At 36.0% G+C, this 24,485-nt stretch overlaps 1 protein-coding gene across 4 annotated transcripts in view; it reads right to left on the bottom strand.

Moving 5' to 3' along the window:
• Positions 1–24,485, bottom strand: part of VPS8 (VPS8 subunit of CORVET complex) — a 280,030-nt gene that overhangs the window by 245,252 nt on the left and 10,293 nt on the right. For all 4 annotated transcript variants that reach the window (XM_057737662.1, XM_057737661.1, XM_057737663.1 and 1 more), the window contains exons 4-7: positions 15,846–15,976; positions 10,445–10,538; positions 6,514–6,546; positions 5,487–5,541 (exon numbers count right to left, since the gene is read on the bottom strand). In XM_057737662.1, coding sequence (XP_057593645.1) covers positions 5,487–5,541; positions 6,514–6,546; positions 10,445–10,538; positions 15,846–15,976 — 313 coding nt within the window. The remainder of the gene's footprint in view (positions 1–5,486; positions 5,542–6,513; positions 6,547–10,444; positions 10,539–15,845; positions 15,977–24,485) is intronic.

Below are 24,485 nucleotides of genomic sequence, written 5' to 3'. Positions count from 1 at the left end.
AAAAAAAAAGGAAATAGAGAAGAAAAGAGGGAAGGAAAAAGACACATCTAACTTCTACATTAAAAACCCAAACATGACTCTGCTTTCCTGACTGTGGGTCCTGTGTACTAAAAATTAGCTAAGACAGGGACCAAATTCTCAGCCTTGGTCACTCCTGAAATATGTATTAAATTTACATCCCATAGGACTATGTTAATAAAAACATTGTCAATTTTTTTCTTGACTTTTATAATGTATTCCTTTTATTTATAATGTCTCTTTATAAGGTAGCGTGGCTGTGAGGTAATGGACAGTGCATAAAATGTAATATAGTTTAACTCCACAAAGATACGTATCAATTCTTATTGCTGTCATTATACCATCTATATTTATGCTGCCATATTAACAAACTTGCTAACAATTTAGACTAAAATCAGAAAAGGTAGAATTTCTGTGGAAAGAGGAAAGCAGGGTCTTACTGAAGAGGTTTCTTCTACTAGAAAAACATTCTGTAGTCCAGATTTTTCTAGACAATTCTGGGGAAAAGTATTTGGTGAAGATAAACATAAAACCTCTTCCAAACACCTAATTTCTAAAGTTACATGGAAAGAACAAAAGGACCTGGACAGAAGCAAGAAAGGTGAAAATCAGAGCTCTCCATGTTCTACTCCTCCAATGGGGAACTTGATCTGAGCAAGAAATATGAAATGAGACTATCATTTTTCTCATAAACTTCACAGAGTTGGCACAGAGCTTAAATTTTGTAAATGCCTATGAAAAATATGAAAACTATCCAATGGTACACATGTGAAGAATTATCATTAATGATAATAAATAGCCTACCAATTCATTAAGAAAACTGGAAGCCCAGATATCACAAAAAAAGCACATCTATTTGACAGTGCAATGAATTATATCTATTTCTTTATTAGTATACCTTTCAAAGTACACTTAGGGCAGATCTCAGCATATTCTAGGCTTAAGAGAAACATGCTAAGTAGCAAAGAAAAGCCTTAAATAACATATAGTCTATAATAGCCATAAAATCTAAATTTAAACATACTTCAAGAATTTCTGCTCTCTCTCCACACACCAAAATTAACCTAACTGGTTAAAGTTTCTTCACCCTTAATTTGTTTTAACTACATCCCAAAGACCATCAAAGAAGGAAACAGCTAGATCCTAGAAAGAATCAAAATCTAATTATGTGTGTAGAGCTCTGCTTTTATTGCCAGTATTCACCATTCCTCAATACTACTCCTTTGTGCATATTAAAATATTCTCTAAGGCCAAAGGAGAAGAAGAAAAGAGATATTAGAAAACATCTTTCATCAGTGATCATAACACAGCAAAAGCACTTTACCTAACCACCATGTAACAGACACACAGAATTAAAGTTCTCTATTCCCTCTATAAAGCTTCCTGACTAAAGCCCACAATACACTGACTCCCCACAGCTAACTGGCTATTTTCTAGAACGCAGATACTTACAAAGAGTCAGTTGTGTTCATTTCCAAAACCTGTTCATACCACTGTAACATTACTGTACTTTAAAAATGTAATTAAACAATACTGTCAACTGATGAAATAGAATGGAAAAGAAAGAGCTGTTGTTTCTATGAAAGCTAAGCAAATGTTTTAGAAAAACTTGGTAAAGATGAGTTCATTTGAATTAACTGTCATGAAGTAAGGTATGGACAAGACAACTGCAGAAAATTGAAAAGAAGTTTTATGAAAATCCAAAATTTGGCACACCTCGACTGATTCACAGGTGCCTAAGCTTTTGCCTCTTTTTTTTAACTAAAAGTACACATTTTGCATGACCCATCACTGATGCAGCTTACGCCAAAAAAAGTTGCTGCAGACCTCCAACTCACAGTTACAAACTCTAAGAAACAGCTTTGGACTATACCAAAAGATCAAGGAGAAAATGAATATTTATTTTCATTTAAAATAAAACATTGAAGATATGCATATATTTATAATTTTTAACAATTCCCTACTTTAACCAATTTCGATTAGCTGGTTCTTTTCAATAGGCATTTCATAAGAGGGCATAGCCTGTAACTGATAACATTCTTTTTCAACATAAAAAGGTCAAAAGAAAAAGTGTCACTCATGCAAACCAAAATTACTATACCTTTTCCTTTGAATCCACGGAGAAAAGATCAAAAGAAAGAGAAAAGCAAGAAATCAGTTCAAAAGTTCAAAGAAGAGACAGGTAAAATTTTAAGAGTATAAGATAAACTTTATTTGTGGGAACGATACTAAATGTGATTAAATGATACGTCTAGTATTTATATTTAGGTACTGGTTATGGAAATAAAGAAAATGCATAATTTCCAAATTTTAGCACAGTAAATCCAAGTCCATTAAGTTTGATATAAACAAAAACAATTTCCAAAAGATAATCTACTAAAGTATACTAACAACCCAAAAAACGGAAAACTAAGGGCCTTGGGATAGGGAGATATCTTTAAGATTCAAATTTTTGAGATCCTGTATTTAGGTAAGAACCAAAATACATAATAAATACCATATACATATAATTTCATAAGAATAGGCAATTTGCATCACATTTAAGAAGCTTACAACAATTACCATTTTAATGACCCAGGGCTCTATTCCAAAGAGAATCTAATGGTACTTAATTAAACAAGTATACTTCTTCCTGCTGCACTTTTTCCTATGATCAACAAAGATGTTTAAAAGATCAGATTTAACCCAGACCTCTACTCTAGACACTTCATAATATTATTACTCTGCCATTTTTTCCTGGCTTTCAAGCAAATTTTAATCCATTTGTTAAAACTTACTATCCAAATATCTCATTCCTACAAAAATAATGAATAAAATTTATTCACTGCATTAAAAATCCAAAGTATAACTATAATATTAAGATTCTTTCTCAAAATGTTCATTATGGCATACTTTCTTTTTCACGAGACTGTAATGAAAGTTTATTACAATTTCATCAAATCTTCAAGAAAGTTGCTGGGGTGTAAAAAAATTAGAAAGCAGGACCAAGGAAATTAAGGAGACAGTAATGAAAGACAATGTACTCTTCTCCTCTGTTAGTTTTTATTTTAAAAGACTTCATTTTAATTTGTTGCAGTAAGCTCTACATGGATTTGATTACAAGCAGGCACATATTCTTATAACCTTGTGGTAAGGAAGGGATATTAAAGCAGATAGAGTTGAGGAAAAGTGAGTAGTGGTAAGTGGGAACAAAAGTAAACGTGTTCTGCTGACAGATAAATATATGCATTATATTCTATCCTCATTCATCTTAGTTCTTCCATTCTTTCCTTTATATATCTTGGAATTTGCCTCCTTTTCCCTCAGAACAGGAGAACTGCTTGGAAGTGTAGAAATGCACTGATCTTAGGATTCAGTATTCCTTGATTCTGAATTTGGCTCTGTACATGTCACTTAACCTCTCTGGTTCTCAATCACTTCATATGTAAATAAGGGGACTGAAGTAAAAGTCCTTTTAAGATCCCTTCCCAAAACTCTATCAATCTGATACCAACTATGCCCTCACAGGAAAACAGGCATTCTTATATGCGATAGGAGAGCAAGCTGGTAAAACTTTCTAGAAGGCAATTATGTTTAAAAAGTTCATACCCTGACCTAAGCAAGTCCACTTTTAGGAATTTGTCCTATGGAAGTAATTATGGCCACAAAAATGCAGTTATAAAGATGTTCATCACTCTACCTTTTGTTTAGAAACAACCTAAATGTCTTATAGTAGGACATGATTAAGTAAATTACGGTGAATCCACTTAACAGAATACTATGTAGCCATTAAAAATGATGTTACACAGAAACAGACTCACAGAAAACAAACTTATGGTTATCAAAGGAGAAGAGGAGGGGTAAATTAGAAGTCTGGGATTAGCAGATACAAACCACTATACACAAAATAGATAAACAACAAGGTTCTGCTGTAGAGCACAGGGAACTATGTTCAATATGCTGTGATAAACCAGAATGGAGAAGAAAATGATAATGAATGTGTGTGTATATACATTCATTTTACATATACATCAACTAAATTACTCTGCTGTACACCAGAAACTAACACAACATTGTAAATCAACCATACTTCAATTTAAAAAGAAAAAAGCTAATAACAATGCAAAAAAAAAAAATGATGTTACAGACGGCTAATAATTACATGGAAAGATGTTCATTGTAATGAAAAAGCAGGTTACAAATTAACACGATTCCAGTTGGGGGTGCGTACATATATATATATACACACACATGTACAGGAAAAAAGATTAGAAGGCCATACAGAAATGTTAGGAATTATTCCTGGATGGCAGAATTTGGTGTCTCTTCAACCTTTTGTGCATCTAAATTTTTTATTATGAACACATCATGGAATAAAAAAAAATTAGTATTTAAAGAATCAATTCTAAAGTTCTCTCAAGAGAATTATATTTTTGTTTCCACTCTCCTCATCCCCAGACAATAAAACTTTATTATTTATATCAATCACCTTTGAAAAGACTGGGTGTTAAAACCACATGATAAATAAGGCTTTTGGCCTAATGGAAAATTTATAAATAGGAAGTCAAATTGTTCAAAAACAAAGGAAAATAACTAGTTATTTACTCACATGATAAATAAAATGCAAGGCCCACAGAGATTCAAACTGTGGTTCTGCTATTAAGGTGTTCCCAGGAAATCCTTACACAATATCCTGTAGAGTCCTTACTAAAATACAGTATCATCAGGAATTCCATTTAAGAGAGTTGTAAAAGACTTAAGATCCATAAGAGAACACTAAAAATGACCAGCAAATATTATCTAGTAGTTTTTAAATAAATAGAACAAAACGTTCTGCTCATAGTATTGAATGCAAAAGCAAAGAAAGATTAAAACTAGGTTTATTTAGTCTCACATAGGAAAAAAAATGAGAAAATACTTAGGACTATCACCTACTATACTAACAAAAAACTAGCTAAGTTTTCTTCTCAACCAAAAAGAGAAAGTGATTATGGGTTAAACAATATTCAGTTTTAGAGGGATTTACAACGTAAATTAAAAAAAAACTTACTGTCAGTGAGAGTTACTGAAAATTACTGAGAAAGCCTGGGAATCTCTTTCCCTGAAGATCTTTTCAAATACCTACTACTCAGATATGATGCAGAATAAAAAATTACCACCACCACAAACCAGAGGCATACAAAATGACAACTCTTGTCCCTTTCAACTTTGTATTCTTTTTGTCTAGGTCTGCAGAGAGTCAAAGATATGATACGAGATGATATGATAGCTTATAAATTCATAAAGAAGAAAATAAACTGGCAACGAGTGACAAAATGAAGCTGAGTCAAGTAATTTTTAGCTATAAAGATGCTGACCACTGCTTTTCAAGTTTTTCTGGCTTTTTTCAAAAAAAATAAGTTCACTATATAAACTGTGATTAAAAGACATCATTTCAAAAAAACCCAAATACTAATATTTAAAATAAGGAAAGTAGGTAGAAAATTTACCAAATATTAAAGCCAATCCATGAGATGTACCCACTGCTATCAGACTGGACACTGCCTGAGAACAAAAGATCACATTTTAAGACAGTACATCAAGGATCTTAAAATAATCAGAACTGAATTTGTTGGTTTTCTTTCCTCTAGGCACCAGATAACATACCAACTATTATAAATAAAGAAAATTTCACCTAGGAGGCAAGACAGGAAATGAAACTCAGAACATCTTATTTCTGGGAATCCCTCTAAATTTACTCTAAGGGTAGCAATATTAAAATATCATATGTTCAACATTATAGGCAAAAGCATGCCACTTAACTTCCTCTAAAGCAATTTTTTAAAAAATTCAGAGGTCCACACAAAATAAGAGGCACTTATGCTACCCAATCAAGAGCCTCCTATGAGGTGTTGGAAAGGGACAAGAAAGCCCTTCTCCAGTTTATTCACAGGAGCCAAAAGGCACCACAAATACTCAAAACCTTGCCCACTTCCTCACCAACTGACTAACTAATAAGAAAGCTACAGGAGGCAGCTGGAAATAGTTGAAAATAGAAAAGAGGGTACTGGTATGCTTCCAATATCCCCCAGTTCTCTATAATCACTCCACAGATTTACTATTTGGCAGGCTTGGCAACAGAGTTCAGAGTTGTTAAGTGTACTATTTACTACAAAGTGATTTTACCAAATACTGTTTTCCACTGCCTATAACCAAAGCAAGGCCAAGTCGCAGAAGGAGCAAATATACTTGGGCAGGGTAGTACCACAAACAAATAAATCTGGAAAAGGCTAATCATTATTCCATTATATGCTTCTCAAAAAACAAAACAAAAAACAAAACTGAAGAGTAACAATACACTAGAAAGAAAGAACATTCAACACAGATAAACTTTAAACCTGATTACTGGCAGTAAATTACATACGAATTTATCATCACAAAATTTATATAATAACTTTGAATATCATAAGAATAAATCTAAGAAAATCTGATCAAATAGAAAGCTTACCTTTAAAGGATTACTTAAAATATACTTACAATTGCTGTAGGCAAGCCAGCATCTACTTTGTCCTAAATAAAATTTAAAAAAAAAAGTATTTGAAAAGATACTCCCATTTTTAAACAGAAAATGGCATAAGGCCCTATCTTTACATATACAATTCAGACAAGAGGTGGAACCATCATTTTTGCCCCCAACTCAGAGAAACTACAAAAGTTGTATGCACCAACAAAATATAAAGAACACAAGGGTAGATCATTTTCTTTTACTGTTTCAGGAAGGGTACTGGTTATAAATGAAAATATGCAGGAAAAGAGAGAGGAAAGAGATTCTACTCTCAATTATGTGAATAAACTAAAAGTACTATGGGTCAAAATGGTAAGAATACATAAAGATTTTTAAAAAAACATATACTAGGGCTTCCTGGGTGGTGCAGTGGTTAAGAATCCACCTGCCAATGCAGGGGACATGGGTTCGAGCCCTGCTCCAGGAAGATCCCACATGCCGCGGAGCAACTAAGCCCATGCGCCACAACTATTGAGCCTGAGCTTTACAGCCTGTGAGCCACAACTACTGAGCCCATGTGCTGCAACTACTGAAGCCCACACGCCTAGAGCCCATGCTCCGCAACAAGAGAAACCACAGCAATGAGGAGCCCATGCACCACAATGAAGAGTAGCCCCCGCTCACCGCAACTAAAGCCCGTGCACAGCAAAAAAAAAGACCCCACACAGCCAGTAAAATAAATAAATAAATTTATAAAAACAAACAAAAAAACATATACTAAAGACATTCTTCCTCTAAGTAGGAGCTTCCTACCCAGCAGATTATAAAATAACTCCTAAATAAAAACCAGAGAAGGGTATATTCAGTCAGAATAAGGAAATCAAAAATTAAGTCTAGTCCCAGCTCCTTACCAGTAACTGTATGACCTTGGCACAGTCACCTAAGCTTTCTGAGTACTGGTCCCCTTATCTGTTTAAGTGAGTTGTCCTGAGGATCAAATTAAATGTAAAATAGCATATAAATGTAAGGGTATCTATTAATATTTGGTGCTTCTATAGCTTTAAATAATAACAAGGGCTTTCAATGATTAGCACCGTAGCAGCAAAGAGCTCTCAAATGCATTTATTACACTATTTGATACTCAAACCAGGGGAGATGAATAAAACAAGTAGTATCATTCTGATTTTCCAGATTAAGAAAACAGATTAAGATCCTTAAGATTCAGATTAAATTTCAAAGAGCTTAAACTGACTTGCCCAAGATATTCAGAAAGTGACAATGTCTAAAACTCAGGGTTTCCAGTTCCCAGAGCAGGCTCTTTGTATCACTTCTACATTTCTGTCTGTCCCTGTCAATGTGCTCAATTCATTATTATAATCTCTGAGAAGGCAGACTCTAGTTTATCCAACTCTACACAGCTTCCCAGGAACTAACTTAAAAAACTTACACCAGGGCATGGGACTATGAGGAAGAACAATCACCAAGGCTGCTATGTGCGATGTTCTGGGTAGCAGGATATACTCTACTCTGTGTGGATGTGTGTCTGTGTAAATGATGCCTAACATGATGCTGAACAATTACGAAACATGCAATAAGAATGTGCTAAATGATTGTTTTGTGTCCTGGGTAGGGAAATGAGACGGCAAATGAAGAACATAAACCACACTCAAAATGGAACCTGAGAAATGCAATCAGGAGTCAGCTAACTTTAAAAGCTAAAAACCCACAGATGTGGGAAGCAATCTGGAGGTTATAGCAATAGAATTTTAGTACTGGTGTCACAGCATCTTAGGATCGTGGTTCTCAAAAGCCAAGGTGCATTAGAATCACCTGGGATATCTGCTAAAATGCAAATCCCTAGCTACCCTGCTAGAACTAGATTCCAATTCAGTAGGTCTGGGATGGTGCCCAGGAATCTGCATTTTCATAAGCACCTGAGGAGATTCTTATGCAATGGACACATTGTGCAAAAACACTATGCTAAGGTATCTCCATTATCTTAGGTGATCATAAAATGATAACTATCCTTTAAAATTAATTTGAATCAATTTTAAATATAGTCACATGTCATATTGCTTTGAGGAGGACTCCAAAACTAAACAATGAGGTTCACAACTCCTAAAGTTTCATCTCTCCTAAGTGTTCTCCAGGCACGGACTACAAGGCCATGATGAGCAACGTCCCAGGCAGCTCCAATAACATCACTATCCACATGGCTGAAGGCATTACTGAAGAGCCAGTCAGGAGAGACACCCCAAAATACAACTAGCCTTACATGTTAATAAACCAACCATCACAGAAAAGCATACAATTTAAATTGAGCTGGTAATCCAAAATTAGGAAAGCAGAGTATGAAGACTGTCACAAGAAAAGCAGTTTTCATTTTAACATACCAAAGGAGTTCAGCCATGGCAATGAAATAAGAACAGAATGCAAACACTCTGGAATTTATTAGAATTTTCCCCTCCTCTTCAAGAGAAAGGAGAAACCCTTTTAAATAACAGATTTATCTAATCATTGTTCAATGTCTGAGTTTTAGTTCAGTCTCCATTATTCAAAATATTTTAAAAACTGCACAGGTGGGTCAAATGACTGTTCTGGTTCATCTTGATTTTGAAAGGAATGAATTTCATCACCTACATAAGGATTAAATTCAGAAAACGTCATGGAAATGTAATCCTCAACAGGTGGTTCCCATTCTAGCAAATATGAGTTACTCTCCACCTAAAAGAGGAAGGACAATTGCCCAGGTTTCCTCCATTGCTTGACTATCTCTCTATTTAAATTGACTTCATGATATATGAGCTGGGTCAGGGTATACCAATTGCCCACAGAGAACACTTTTTCTTTTTGTTTTTTTTTGTTTTGGGGGGCTTTTTGTTGTTGTTTGGGTTTTTGTTTTGTGTTGGTTTCTGCAGTAAGAGCTTTCTTACAATGTGGTCACGGCGTCATGATGCCACTTCTGTATCAATCTCTTAACCCTTGTGAAAAATCAAAACTTTGTCCAAAGTGAATACGCAAAATACCTATTAAACCTCATGAAAAGAACATAAAAACATATCAAAGTTCCTGGGGTATGAATCTGTCATCATTGTCATTATTATTATTATTATTATTATTATTTACAGAATCTATGTATAGAATTCAGAAAACCAAAACTGAAAGACTACGTAAAACTATAGGCCTTGAGGCCAAAGAATTTGATAAAACATACCAGAATCAGCATCTATAGTCTTGACAGGCTATTAAATATTTTTGCACTAACCCAGTGCTCTAAATCATTTTCAAAAAAGACACAGATATTCTGTTCCAGCCATTATACACTGGCCACATGCACCAATACCACCCTCATTTCACAACAAAGAAGCACTAGACTTGGAGCCAAAAACACCAATTTTGAGTAATTGCTCTGCTATCTCCTAACCCAATGATGTAAGGTAAGTAAATATCACCTCTCTGAGCCTGTCTTCTCATTTGTAAAATAGGATATGGCTTTCCATACTTTCTAAGTTGTAAGTATATGAAATAAGGTACATGAAAAGACTTTTGTGAATTATAAAAAAATCACTCAGTTGTAAAAGTTTCTGATCAATCATTCCTCCATATGAAAAGACTAAAAAAAACAAGCACTCTGACTCAACCAAATACACAAGATGGCAACTAAACTGAAAAGGAATTTAAAGAAAAAGCAGATAGTGTTTCTTTTAGGCTTGTTGCCATATTTCATTTAGGCACACCCGAGACTCTGGGCAGACCTTTATTTCATGGCTGCACTAATTTCTATGTCAAGATGTGTAGCTATGTCTTAAGAGTCAAAAATAATCACACAAAACCCACGAAAGCCAGATTCTATTTTTCTTAAGCCTCGGGCCAAGAGAAGTTTTGTGCTTTGTTTTATGCTCATTCCTACTTCATTATGCCATTGCAGGTTATAAAGCTGGGGGAAGAGAACAAAATACTTACAGCTGCAGACACTATCTGAGCAGAAATTCCCTTCAAAAGTGAATGTCGCATAACTGATCCATGGAGTGAAAAAGAATCAGGTAATTTCTTCTTCCTTTAAAAAAAAAAAAAAAAGAAATCAAAATGTCTAAGAACTGGAAAAAAACTGAAGAGGTAGGATCTTTAAAGCTCTGAAAGAAGAAAAAATAAAAACAAGAAAATGAGAAAACAACACTATTAATTTGTTAGCTCTGTTTTGCAAAGAGATATAAAGTCTAAGAGTCTCACATTAAAATGTTGTACTAAATCCACCATGGACCTCAGAGAAGCACAAGTAGGAAAATGAACAAAGTTACTGATTCATCCTGTTCCTGGGCCACCTTAAGAAAAACAGCAAGAGGTTCTGTTACTCATCAGAAGGTTGCCTATAGAGCACCCCTGCTCACATGTCTACGTTACCTCTACCTGCCTTCCAACTTTGCCACCTTTCTTACCCTCCTGTTGTCTATAACAACCCTCTCATTTTCCAACCAAGTACCTCAAATTCATTACTCATTACTCATTCTCTGATGCTCCTACAAACGGCTCCTTTCATTTACCCTACTCATTACTGTACAAAAAACAATTTTTAAACTTTTACCAAACATTGAACACCTACTCTATGTGACTACAAGTATGTTCTGGGGATACAAAAATAAGAAGCTCAAAGTTCCTACTCTCAAGGACCTCATATCCTAGCCAGAGAGATTAATGAGTAACTCATTCTTAAATGATAAATGTTGTCAATAAGTGAAAGAAAAATAAAGCACTATATAAATGAAATGAAGAGTTTAATCCTGCTTATTAGGGGGATATCAGGGACAGTTATAGAAAAGAGAAGGCATCTGATGTGGCCTTGGTAAATAACTAGGAGTCTGTCAGACAACAAAAAAGCACAAGCAGAAATATGAAGATGGGGGCTTCCCTGGTGTCACAGGGGTTAAGAATCCACCTGCCAATGCAGGGGACACGCGTTCGATCCCTGGTCCGGGAAGATCCCACATGTCATGTAAGCCCACGCACCACAACTACTGAGCCCATGAGCTGCAACTACTGAAGCTCGTATGCCTAGACCCTGTGCTCCGCAACGAGAAGCCACCGCAATGAGAAGCTCGCACACTGCAATGAAGAGCAGCCCCTGCTCACCACAACTAAAGAAAGCCCACAGGCAGCAACAAAGACCCAACACAGCCAAAAAAAAAAAAAAAAAGAAAAGAAAAGAAATATGAAGATGTAATGGTGCTCAGTGTGTGGGGGGAATGTGAGTACATTAAAGGCATGGACTAGGAGGACAGCAGTGAAAGTGCTCAGAGATTATGTCAAAATGGTAAGCAGGATTCAGACTGATGCCATGCAAAGCAGTTCTGACATTACTATGTAGGCAAAAAGAAGACACCACAGCTTTTAAGCAGATGTGACCAAATCATCAAAAACATTTATGTTATCATGGTTCCACACAAATTTTAGGATTGTTTTTTCTGTGAAAAACGTCACTGAGATTTTGATAAGGATTGCACTGAATCTATACTTGGCTATGAGTAGTATGAATATTTTAATCCATGAACATGGGATATCTTTCAATTATTTGTCTTCTTCAATTTCATTCATCAATTCTTATAATTTTCAGTGCACAGCTCTTTCACCTCCTTGTTCCTAAACTTATTCCTAAGTATTTTATTGCTTTTGATGCTATCGTAAATGAGATTTTTACTATTTTTTATATATGTCATTAGCTTATAGAAAAACAACTGATCCCAATCAGTAAAAGTAATCTTAAGAAAGAAGAACAAAGCTGGAGGCGTCATATTTCCTGACTTCAAACTATATTTCAAGCTACAGTAATCAAAACAGTATGGCCCTGGCATTAAAAAAGACACATAGATCAATGAACAGAATAGAGAGCCCAGAAATAACCACTTGCATATTAGTTGACTAATATTTGACAAAGGAGCCAAGAACACTCAATAAGGAAAGAATATTCTCTTCAATAGATGGCACTAGGAAAACTGGGTAATCACATGCAGGAGAATGAAACTGTACCCCTACTTTATACCACTCACAGAGATTAAATGGATTAAAGACTTAAACATGAAACCACAAAACTTCTAGAAACAAAGGGGAAAAGCTCCTTGACAGTGGTATTGGCAACAATTTTTTGGTTATGTATGACACAAAAGCACAAGCAACAAAAGCAAATATACATATAATACATATAAATATATATAAATGGGACTTTCAAACCAAAAAGCTTCTGCACAGCTAAAGAAACAATCAAAAAATGAACAAGCGACCTATGGAATAGGAAAAAATATCTGCAAACCATTGACCCCATAAGGGGTGAATAACCAAAATATATAAAGAACTCTTATAACTCAATAGCAAAAAACAAACAATCTGAGTAAAAAATGGGCAGAGGACCTAAATAGGCATTTTTTCAAGGAAGGCATCCAGATGGCCAACAGGTACATGAAAAGATGCTCAGCATCACTAATCATCAGGGAAATGCAAAGGAAAACCACAATGAGATATCACCTCATACCCATTAATATGGCTATTATCAAAAAAACAAAAGGTTCGTGAGGATACAGAGAAAAAAGAATCCCCAGACATTGTTGGTGGGAATGTAAATTGGCGTAGCCACTATGGAAAACAGCATGGAGGTCCCTCAAAAAATTAAAAAGAGAACTGCCATGTGATCCAGCAATCCCACTTCAGGGTTGTATATCCAAAGGAAACAAAATCACTATCCCAAAGAGATATCTGCACTTTCATGTTCATTGCAGCATGATACAAAATAGCCAAGATATGGAAACAACCTGTTAAATGTCCATCTACAGACGAATGGATAAAGAAGATGCGTGTACACACACACACACACACACACACACACACACACACACACACACTGGACTATTATTCAGCCAAGAGAAAGAAGGAAACCCTGCCATTTGCAATAACACTGATGGACCTTGAGGGCATTATGCTACATGAAATAAGTCAGACAGAGCAAGACAAATACTGTATGATCTCACTTATGTGTGGAATCTAAAAAACAAAACTCACAGAAACAGAGACTAGAATAGTGATATCCCAGGGCTTGGGGAAATACAAAGATTCTGGTCAAAGGGTATAAACTTCCAGTTTTAAGATGAATAAGTTCTGGGGATCTAATGTACAGCATGGTGACTATAGCTAACAACAGTGTTATATACTTGAAAGTTGCTAAAAGAGTAGATCTTAGGTGTTCTCACTGCAGAAAACAAAAAAAAACCAGATAATTATGTGAGGTGATAAACGTGTTAAGTATCCCTTCTGTGGCAATTATTTCACAATATATACATATATCAAAGAATCACATTATAAACCTTAAATCTACACAATCTATGTCAATTATATCTCGATAAAGCTGAAAAAAATTTAAGTTATTTATTTGTAGAAGAAAGTGATGAACAGGTTAATACATCCAGCCATGGCCCCTATCCCACAAGAGGTGACAACCTAAAGAAGACAGCACTGATACAGGCAAAATTTAAGAAGTTGAAGAAAAATACACCAACAACTTATCAACATTAAAGTTACACATGAATTCAATAAAGTATCTACATTATGCTTCCTCCACTTCTTTCCTTTTCATGTGTGCTCCAAGAATTTGGAAGGTGAAAAGCAGCCAGAGTGAAGTTATTTAGGGTTAGAAGTCCTTTTCCCAAATCTTTAATCATCTTTGTGACTCTCCTCTGAACCCATTCCAAGGGAATGCAGAAACGCTGGAGCTGTCCTTAGAGAGCAGGAGGAAGGCAGTGGAGGGAGGAGTGGCGGGAACAGAAGGTTGGTGAGGTAAACCGAGCTCCACATTTCCACCACAGACACTGTACCAGGTCTGATGTGTGCACCTTCTAAGGGCTCTCCTGCTTCTGGGAGTCCCTGGCTGTTATTACAGCTTTCTACTGGGGATGCAGAAGACAGTGGTCATGTCATTCACCTTTCTATCCGCTCCCTTCAACAGTGCCAAAATCTTCAGGGTCTAACAAGCATTTTATTTCCACCTGAGTGGGCCTTCTACTTCTTATGCAGGGCTTCAACAGACCGTATTGTATGCAAGTGTGATTTAAATGGATACTTACTAGATAGCCCAGAAATAAACCCACACACCCACAGTCAATTAATCTTCAACAAAGGAGACAAGAACATAAAATGGGAAAAAGTCTCTTCAGCTAGTGGTGCTGGCACAGTTGGACAGGTGCATGTAAATTAATGAAGTTAGAACACACCCTCTCATCATGCACAAAAATAAATTCAAAATAGCTTAAAGACTTAAACATAAGACATGACACCATAAAACTCCTAGAAGAGAACACAGGCAAAACATTCTGACATAAATCATACCAATGTTTTCTTAGGTCAGTCTCCCAAGGCAATAGAAATAAAAACAAAAATAAACAAATGGGACCTAATCAAACTTACAAGCTTTTACACAGCAGAGGAAACCATAAACAAAATGAAAAGACAACCTACAGAATGGGAGAAAATATTTGCAAATGATACACCCAATAAGGGCTTAATTTCCAAAAGATACAAATGGCTCATACAACTCAACAACAAAAAAACAAACAACACAATCAAATATTGGGCAGAAGACCTAAGTAGACATTTCTCCAAATAAGACATACAGATGGCCAAGAAACACATGAAAAGATGCTCAACACTGCTAATTATCAGAGAAATACAAATCAAAACTACGAGATACCACCCCACATCTGTCAGAACAGCCGTCAGTAAAAAGTCTACAAATAACAAATGCTGGAGAGGGTGTGGGAAAAAGGGAACCCTCCTACACTGTTAGTGGGAATGTAAGTTGGTGTAGCCACTATGGAAAACAGTATGGAAAACAGTATGGAGGTGTCTCAGAAAACTAAAAATAGAATTACTGTATGATCCAGCAATCCCACTCTTGGGCATATATCCAAACAAAACTATAATTCAAAAAGATATATGCACCCCTATGTTCATAGCAGCACTATTCACAATAGCCAAGACATGTAAACAACCTAAATGTCCATCAACAGATAAATGGATAAAGAAGATGTGGTACATATATACAATGGAATATTACTCAGCCATAAAAAAGATCAAAATAATGCCATCTGAAGTAACATGGATGCAACTAGAGATTATCATACAAAGTGAATTAAGTCAGAAAGAGAAAGATAAATACCATGATATCATATGATATGTGGAATCTCAAATATGGCACAAATGAACCTATCTATGTATATATGTGTATAACTGAGTCACTGTGCTGTACAGCAGAAATTAACACAACATTGTAAATCAACTATACTTCGATTAAAAAAAGAAAAAAAAAAAGAATATTTACCATATTTACCTTTTCAAGTTGGTCCTGTCGCCACTATCTGAGCTTGCCACAGACGATGTATCATAGGAGTGAGAATCAATAGTATCAATATTTAACAATGTAGGATCTTCAAGAATAAAAGATTCATCTTCATCATCAGTCTAAATTAGAAGAACATGGATAAATAAATTCCAAATTCTCTATAAGTCAAATAGGCGCTAATGGATTTCTCCAAAACACTCATACACTTATTCTGTTTTTCACCCCTTTTCCATGCATTGTTATTGACCAGAGAGGCACAGTACAGAATTAAGTTTCAACTCTACATCTCTCTCCCTGCAAAGAGTTCACTCCAAAAGTTTCTTTCTTGTAGCTGGAAGAAGAAGGAGCAGTTATTCGGAATATTGTTAGTTGCCGAATACTTCTTAAAATTCAAACCTGTACAGATGCTTTACTAGTCAACTAATAGCCAATGGCTAATCGAAGAAAATAAATACCACCTGACTATAGATAGTATACCTTAAGAAATATAACAAACAGGGAGGAGAAAAGCATTCTGGGTTGGAAATAGCATGTGCAAACAGTGATTTCCTAATATAGATTTTGCCCATGAAAAAGAAAGTAGTCTAAAATGAGTGGAGATGACACAAACAGATGGAGAGATATAACATGTTCTTGGATTGGAGGAATCAATATTGTGAAAATGACTATACCACATACACAAAACAATCTACAGATTCAATTCAATCCCTATCAAATTACCAACAGCATTTTTCACAGAACTAGAACAAAAATTTTACAATTTGTATGGAAACACAAAAGACCCCAAATAGTCAAAGCAATCTTGAGAAAGAAAAATGGAGCTGGAGGAATCAGACTCCCTGACTTCAGATTACACCACAAAGCTACAGTAATCAAGACTATATAGTACTGGCACAAAAACAGAAATATAGATCAATGGACCAGGATAGAAAACCCAGAGATAAACCCACGTACCTATGGTCACCTAATCTATGACAAAGGAGGTAAAAATATACAATGGAGAAAAGATAGTCTCTTCAATAAGTGGTGCTGGGAAAAACAGACAGCTACATGTAAAAGAATGAAATTAGAATACTCCCTAACACCATACACAAAAATAAATTCAAAATGGATTAAAGACCTAAATGTAAGGCCAGACACTATAAAACCCTTAGAGGAAAACATAGGCAGAACACTCTTCAACATAAATCACAGCAACATCTTTCTTGACCCACCTCCTAGAGTAATAAAAATTAAAACAAAAATAAACAAATGGGACCTAATGAAACTTAAAAGCTTTTGCACAGCAAAAGAAACCAAAAACAAGATGAGAAGACAACCTTCAGAATGGGAGAAAATATTTGCAAACAAAGCAACTGACAAAGGATTAATCTCCAAAATATACAAGCAGCTCATACAGCTCAATATTAAAAAAAAAAAAACCCAATCAAAAAATGGGCAGAAGACCTAAATAGACATTTCTCCAAAGAAGACATACAGATGGCTAACAAACACATGAAAAGATGCTCAACATCACTAATTATTAGAGAAATGCAAATCAAAACTACAATGAGGTATCACCTCACACCCGTCAGAATGGTCATCATCAAAAAATCTAGGAAAAAAACAACAACAAAAAAATCTAGGAACAATAAATGCTGGAGAGGGTGTGGAGAAAAGGGAACCCTCATACACTGTTGGTGGGAATGTAAATTGATACAGCCACTATGGAAAACAGTATGGAGGTTCCTTAAAAAAATAAAAATAGAACTACCATATGACCCAGCAATCCCACTACTGGGCATGTACCCAGAGAAAACCATAATTCAAAAAAACACATGTTCATTGCAGCACTATTTACAAGAGCCAGGATATGGAAGCAACCTAAATGTCCATCAACAAAGGAATGGATAAAGAAGATGTGGTACATATATACAATGAAATATTATTCAGCCATAAAAAGGAACGAAATTGGGTCATTTGTAGAGACGTGGATGGACCTAGAGACTGTCATACAGAGTCAGTCAGAAAGAGAAAAGCAAATATAACACATATATGTAGAATCTAGAAAAATGGTATAGATGATCTTATTTGCAAAGCAGAAATAGCGACACAGACATAAAGAACAAATGTATGGATACTAAGGGGGAAAGGGGTGGGGTGGGAGGAACTGGGAGACTGGCATTGACATATATACATTATTGATAGTAAGTATAAAATAGACAACTGATGGGAATATACTGTATAGCACAGGGAACTCTACCTAATGTACTGTGGTGACCTAAATGGGAAGGAAGTCCAAATGGGTGGGGATACCTGTATGTGTATGGCTGATTCATTTGTTGGGCAGTGGAGGCTAACACAACATTGTAAAGCAACCATACTCCAATAAAAATTAAAAATAAACAAATAAATATAATGTAGAGGAAAAAAAATAAAACGAGTGGAGTATCTGAGTAGGAGTTGGAAGTGATCCTAGAAAGATAAGCTGGGATCCAAATTGTCAAGTCTTATATTCCACTAAGCTAGATAACAGGAAGGCCCATGTCTATCTTGTCCACTGCTGTATCCCTAGTGCCATACAATGCCTGGCACATAATCAGTACTCATTTACTTAATAAATTAATGTGCTGTATATAGTAGGCAGTGTGAAGGCAACTGAGATCTTTAAGGAACAAACACATGATGGGAACCATGTTTTAGAAAGATAAATGGGGCAGTATGAAGATGGATGAGGGTAGAGGGGGAGACTGAGGCAGGGAGACTAATAAGAACCAGCAAGAAGTCTATTGCTATGTCAAGGAAAGAGAGAGGAGTTCAGTCTAGGAATGCAGCAGAAGGGGTCAAGAGAAGGAATAAGGAAAGATACATTACTGAGGTAAAATCCAAAATTCCTGGTTACCATTTAAACAGTGTTTTTTAGAGGGGTTAAGGGGGCTTAACAAAGAAGTCAAAGAAGATTCCAAGGTTTCCAACCTGAGCAACTAAGCAAAAGGCAATACTACTAACTGAGATAAGAAAGCACAAGAATAGCAGATAAAGCAGAATGACTTTAGCTCTGAACAAGCTAATTCTGGGCAACAGACATTAAAGAAAAAAGTTCTGATGGTACCTTCTCTTTCAGCTGGACTACCTTCTGCCTTATCATTTCCATTCATGTTCTTAACAGAGCAGTCCATACTCATTATCTCCACTTTCCCCACCCATTACTAGCTACTGACTACTGCTCTTGCTGAAGTTACGAGTCAAACCCACCGGCCTATTTTCCGTTAGCATGCTCTTATCTTGGACGTGTCATTTAACACTCTGGCCATGCCCCACTTCTTGAAACTTTCTCCTCCCTTGGTTTCCAACACATCTCTTTGCTACTCCTCCAACTTATGGAGCCTCTTCTATCAGTCGCGTTCTCTACTTTCTCCTCAGCCCAAACTTTAAGTGATGTTCTCCAGGATTATATTCTCGTCTCTTCCTACTTCACACACTTCCTATACGAACAAGCTAGTCCATACTTAAATGGATGATATCATGCTTCCATGCCATGATGACATGGCTTCAAGTATGATGTCATGCTAATGATTTCAAAATCTGTGTCTTTAGTACCCATATTTCTCTTGGTAGGCCATATTTCCAACTGTTTTTCAGGTATCTCCACACATGAGACTGCTAAGAACAGGATGAGGGTCCACGAGGAGCTGCTGTGTTACTTTAGAGTTGTACAAGAATGGAAGGACTGCCACAGGGGAAAGGAACAGAAACAATTCATAAATAAGAACTGCAGCACCAATGTCTTAAGCAAGAGAGTCAATCAGAATCTTATCTGATTTTTTTAAGCAGCCTGGGGACACAATTAAAGAAAGCAGATGAGCTAAATTAAGCCAGAGTTGAGGACTTACAGGATAAGTGGGGGAAAAAATGAGGAAGAGAATTGAGGGTATCAGTAAGGCTGAGTTTAAAATGACTAGCTACACAGTCACAATATCAATTCTCACAAACTGATGTGTAAAATCTACACAATCCCATCAAATTTCAGCTGGGGTGGGGGGTGTGTGCGTGTGTAAACTAATAAAGTGATTCTAAAACTTCCATGGAAATGAAAAAGACCAAGAATAAGCAAGGCAATCTTGAAGAACAAGAACAAAGCTGGAAGATTTGAAACTACTAGGTTTCAAGACCTATTATAAAGGTTTAAACATTAGAGTGTGTTACTGGGGCAAGCATAGAAACAGCAATGAAATCACACGTGCACACATATGATCATCTGATTTAAAACAAAAGTGACACCACAGAAAAGAACTGTGCTCAGTAAATGATGCTGCCTCATACCTCACACCAGCACACACAAAATTTCAGATTAATTGCAGATCTAATGTGAAAGGTAGAACAATAAAGATTTTCAAACAAAATAAGACAGCATCGTCATGACTTTGGAATCTGCAAAATTTTCTTCAACAGGATGCACTAAAAAACTAATCATAATGGAAAAACTTGGTAAGCTGAACTACTGCTAAGAACTTCTGCTCATCAAAAGAAACCATTAAGAGAATGAAAAAGTAACCCACAGAATGGAAGAAGATATTTGCAATACATCTAATATATATATCTAATAAAAAAAACTTACATCCATCAAATACAAAGAACTCCTATAAATAAGTTTTTTAAAAAATAAATTCAATGGAAAAGTGGGCAAAAGACATGAAAAGGCACCTCACAAAAGAGATATCCAAATGGCCACAACATATGTCAAAGTACCCAATTTCATCAGTCTTCAGGGAAATTCAGATTAAAACTATGATGTGATACTACTACAAGTATAAATGGCTAAAGTTAAAAAGAGAAAAATTCAAAAGTTGATGAGGCTATGGTAACCAGAACTTCCATATATTGCTACAGAAAGTATATATTATCACAACCACTTCGAGAAACAAGTGGCAGTATCTACCAAAGCTGAACATGCTCATATCTGGTGATCCAGCAATTCTACTCCTAGGTACATACCCAGCAGAAATGTGTGTGTGTGTGTATGTAAGTATACGCATGTGTGTATACATCTAAAGACATGAATAAGAATATTTGCAGCAATTTTCACAGTAGGCAGAAACTGGAAATTATAAAACTGCCCATAAACAGCAGAATGAATAAATAATGGTATATAATGTAAAAAATTTTATACAGCAATGGGAACGGATGAACAATTGCATGCAGCAAAAACATGAATGAATCTAAAAACACAATATTGAGGGAAATAAGTCAGACACACAAAATCACATACTGTACAATTCCACTTACATGAAGTTCAAAGCAGGCAAGCCAGTCAAAGCTGGTAGAAGTCAGGATAGTGATCATCCTGGGCTGGGTACTGAAGGATCACAAGAGGAGCTTCCGGGGTGCTAGCTATGTTTTATTTCTTCATCTGCACTCTGGTTACACAGAGCATTCTGTTTGTGAATATTCACCAGGATGCACACTTATGACCTATGCACTTTTTCTATATGTATGTTACACCTCAATTAAAAGTTCAAAAGAAATTTCTGGCTGCACAATCCAGCAGTAGAACTGAAGTGAAGCCAGGGCTACTCTGAGAGACTGGGAGACCAAGAGGGATCAGGAGACTCGGTCCCGAGGAGGTCAAAGAGCAGGTTTAATGGAAGTAAGAAAATGTGGGGGTGGGGGGGAGGACTGTTATGATGATTAGAGAATGGAATTTCAAAATTATAAACCTCAGAAGTAGCACAGTTTCAAAGGATGACAAGGCCTAGTAACATTATTTCATGTCCTAAATTCTGAGATTTAGGATGTCTCAGTAATCTCTTTCTGTAAAATATCTTGAATGTCCACTTCTTCCCAGCATCTCTTCAGGTTGATATTAATGAACTTCATAGAATATATGCACCCATATATCCTGGAGTAAGTGCAGGGTATTATTTATTTACACTTTCTACTTCTGTCCTGTTTTTTTTCTTTCTTAAAATCATTTTCTTTAATACTTCTTCCCCGTTTAGTCTTCATAATGTTCTACAACTTAAATTATTTTTACTTTCACTTATCCACTTGCCTAGCTCCCTGATGGTATGAAAGCTGGCCAATTTCCAGTCCTATTTCTCTCTCAAAGTCAGAGACTGTCATGTAGCACTTTATAATCCCAACATCTAACACTATGACCCAAATACACAAATTACTATTGAGGATGATAATGGTATCATCTTCTCAGTAAATCACTAATGACTATCTTACTGTTACTAGCAGATACGTAAACTTTGCAAACACAGTTTTCCTTCATTATAAACTATAGTCTCAGTCACATGAGCATTATTTCCTTTGCCATTATTATATAAAGATGTACAAATTAGGGCTTTATACACAGTCCTCTAAGATTACTTTTATTCTTCACTTAGTAACTGAAATAAGTATGTGAATAAGATGATGTTATCAGTGAATAAAATTAATCTCTTCATTGCTAAATGAAAGATTTCCTCTACATTAAAAAGCAATAAATAAATATCACTGTAACAGGATAGTCTTTCATTGACCAAGGCCTTCTCTATCAAAATTTAAAATGCTTAAGTCTTGTTAACACAGATCATACATAACATTTATAAAGTTAAAATATATTCCAAGAAGACAACCCTCAAAATGGGAGAAAATACTTGCCAATGAAGCAATGGACAAAGGATTAATCTCCAAAATATACAAGCAGCTCATGAAGCTTAATACCAAAAAAGCAAATAACCCAATCCACAAATGGGCAGAAGACCTAAATAGACATTTCTCCAAGACATACAGATAGCCAACAAACACATGAAAAGATGCTCAACATCACTCATCATTAGAGAAATGCAAGTCAAAGCCACAATGAGGGATCACCTCACACTGGTCAGAATGGCCATCATCAAAAAATCTAGAAACAATAAAAGTTGGAGAGGGAGTGGAGAAAAGGGAACTCTCCTGTACTGTAGGTGGGAATGTTAAGCTGGTACAGCCACTATGGAAAACAGTTTGGAGGTTCCTTAAAAAACTAAAAATAGAACTACCACATGATCCAGTAATCCTACTACTGGGCATACACCCAGAGAAAACCATAATCCAAAAAGAAACATGTACCATAATGTTCATTGCAGCACTATGTACAATATCCAGGACATGGAAGCAACCTAAATGCCCACCAGCAGATGAATGGATAAAGAAGATGTGGCACAAATATACAATGGAATATTACTCAGCCATAAAAAGGAATGAAATGGAGCTATATATAATGAGGTGGATAGACCTAGAGTCTGTCATACAGAGTGAAGTAAGCCAGAAAGAGAAAAACAAATACCGTATGCTAACTCATATATACAGAATCTAAAAAAAAAAATGGTACTGATGAATCCAGTGACAGGGCAAGAATAAGGATGCAGAGAATGGACTGGAGGACACAGGGTTGGGGAGGCGGGGGCAAAGGGGAAGCTGGAAAAAGTGAGAGAGTGGCATAGCCATATATACACTACCAACTGTAAAACAGATAGCTAGTGGGAAATTACTGTATAACAAAGGGAGATCAACTCCATGATGGGTGATGCCTTAGAGGTCCAGGATAGGGAGGGTGGGAGGGAGTCGCGGGAGGGAGGGGATATGGCGATATATGTATAAATACAGCTGATTCACTTTGGTGTACCTCAAAAGCTGGTACAAGAGTGTAAAGCAATTATATTCCAACAAAGAGCTTAAAAAAAAATTGGTAGTTATTAGACCAATCACTTAATCTTGGTATTTAATGTATTAATAATCATATATACTACTATAAAAAAAAATAAAGACAGTGGGTTCTCTGGGGAAGGAGGGAGAGAAATGGGATGGAAAAGTATTCAATCATATCTGCAATGTTTTATTTCTCTAAGAAAAAATTAAATGTGTCAAATCTGGGGGAAAAAAAAACATATATATATATATATATATATATATATATATTCCACAGAGGGACTTCCCTGGTGGCGCAGTGGTTAAGAATCCGCCTGCCAATGCAGGGGACACGGGTTTGAGCCCTGGTCTGGGAAAATCCCACATGCTGAGGAGCAACTAAGCCTGTGAGCTTAGAAGCCTGCATCCTAGAGCCCTCGAGCCACAATACTGAGCCTGAGCTCTAGCACCCTCAAGCCACAACTACCAAGCCCATGCACTGCAACTACTGAAGCCTGTGTACCTAGAGCCTGTGCTCCCCAACAAAAGAAGTCACTGCAATGAGAAGCCCTGGCACCACAACAAGGAGTAGCCCCTGCTCTACTCACCACAACTACAGAAAGCCCACGTGGCAACAAAGACCCAATGCAGCCAAAATAAATAAAATTAAATTTTAAATAAATTTTAAAATATACATATATTCAAAGAAACAGCAACATCAAGCTCATATTTTAAAATAAATAAATAAACAAAAGCTACAATTCACAGAGAAAGTAGTTTGCATCCTACATAGTATCGCCTACAAACCTAGAAGTATAGATAAAGAAGAAATAAAGACCAGGGCCCGACCCACTCAGACTTATATGGTCAGTGGGCATTTCTCTTGAGGAACCTTTGCATCATTTTCTTTTAGAAAACACAACTATGGATCTCAAATAGATTTTAAAAAATCCTTCTCAAATTAGAAGCTAAAACCTCCAATGGGAGTCTTAA

Source organism: Hippopotamus amphibius, chromosome 6, assembly GCF_030028045.1.
Source record: "Hippopotamus amphibius kiboko isolate mHipAmp2 chromosome 6, mHipAmp2.hap2, whole genome shotgun sequence".
Classification (NCBI taxonomy): Eukaryota; Metazoa; Chordata; class Mammalia; order Artiodactyla; family Hippopotamidae; genus Hippopotamus; species Hippopotamus amphibius.
Note: the sequence above shows the minus strand (reverse complement) of the source record. Positions and strands in the feature narration are given on the sequence as shown.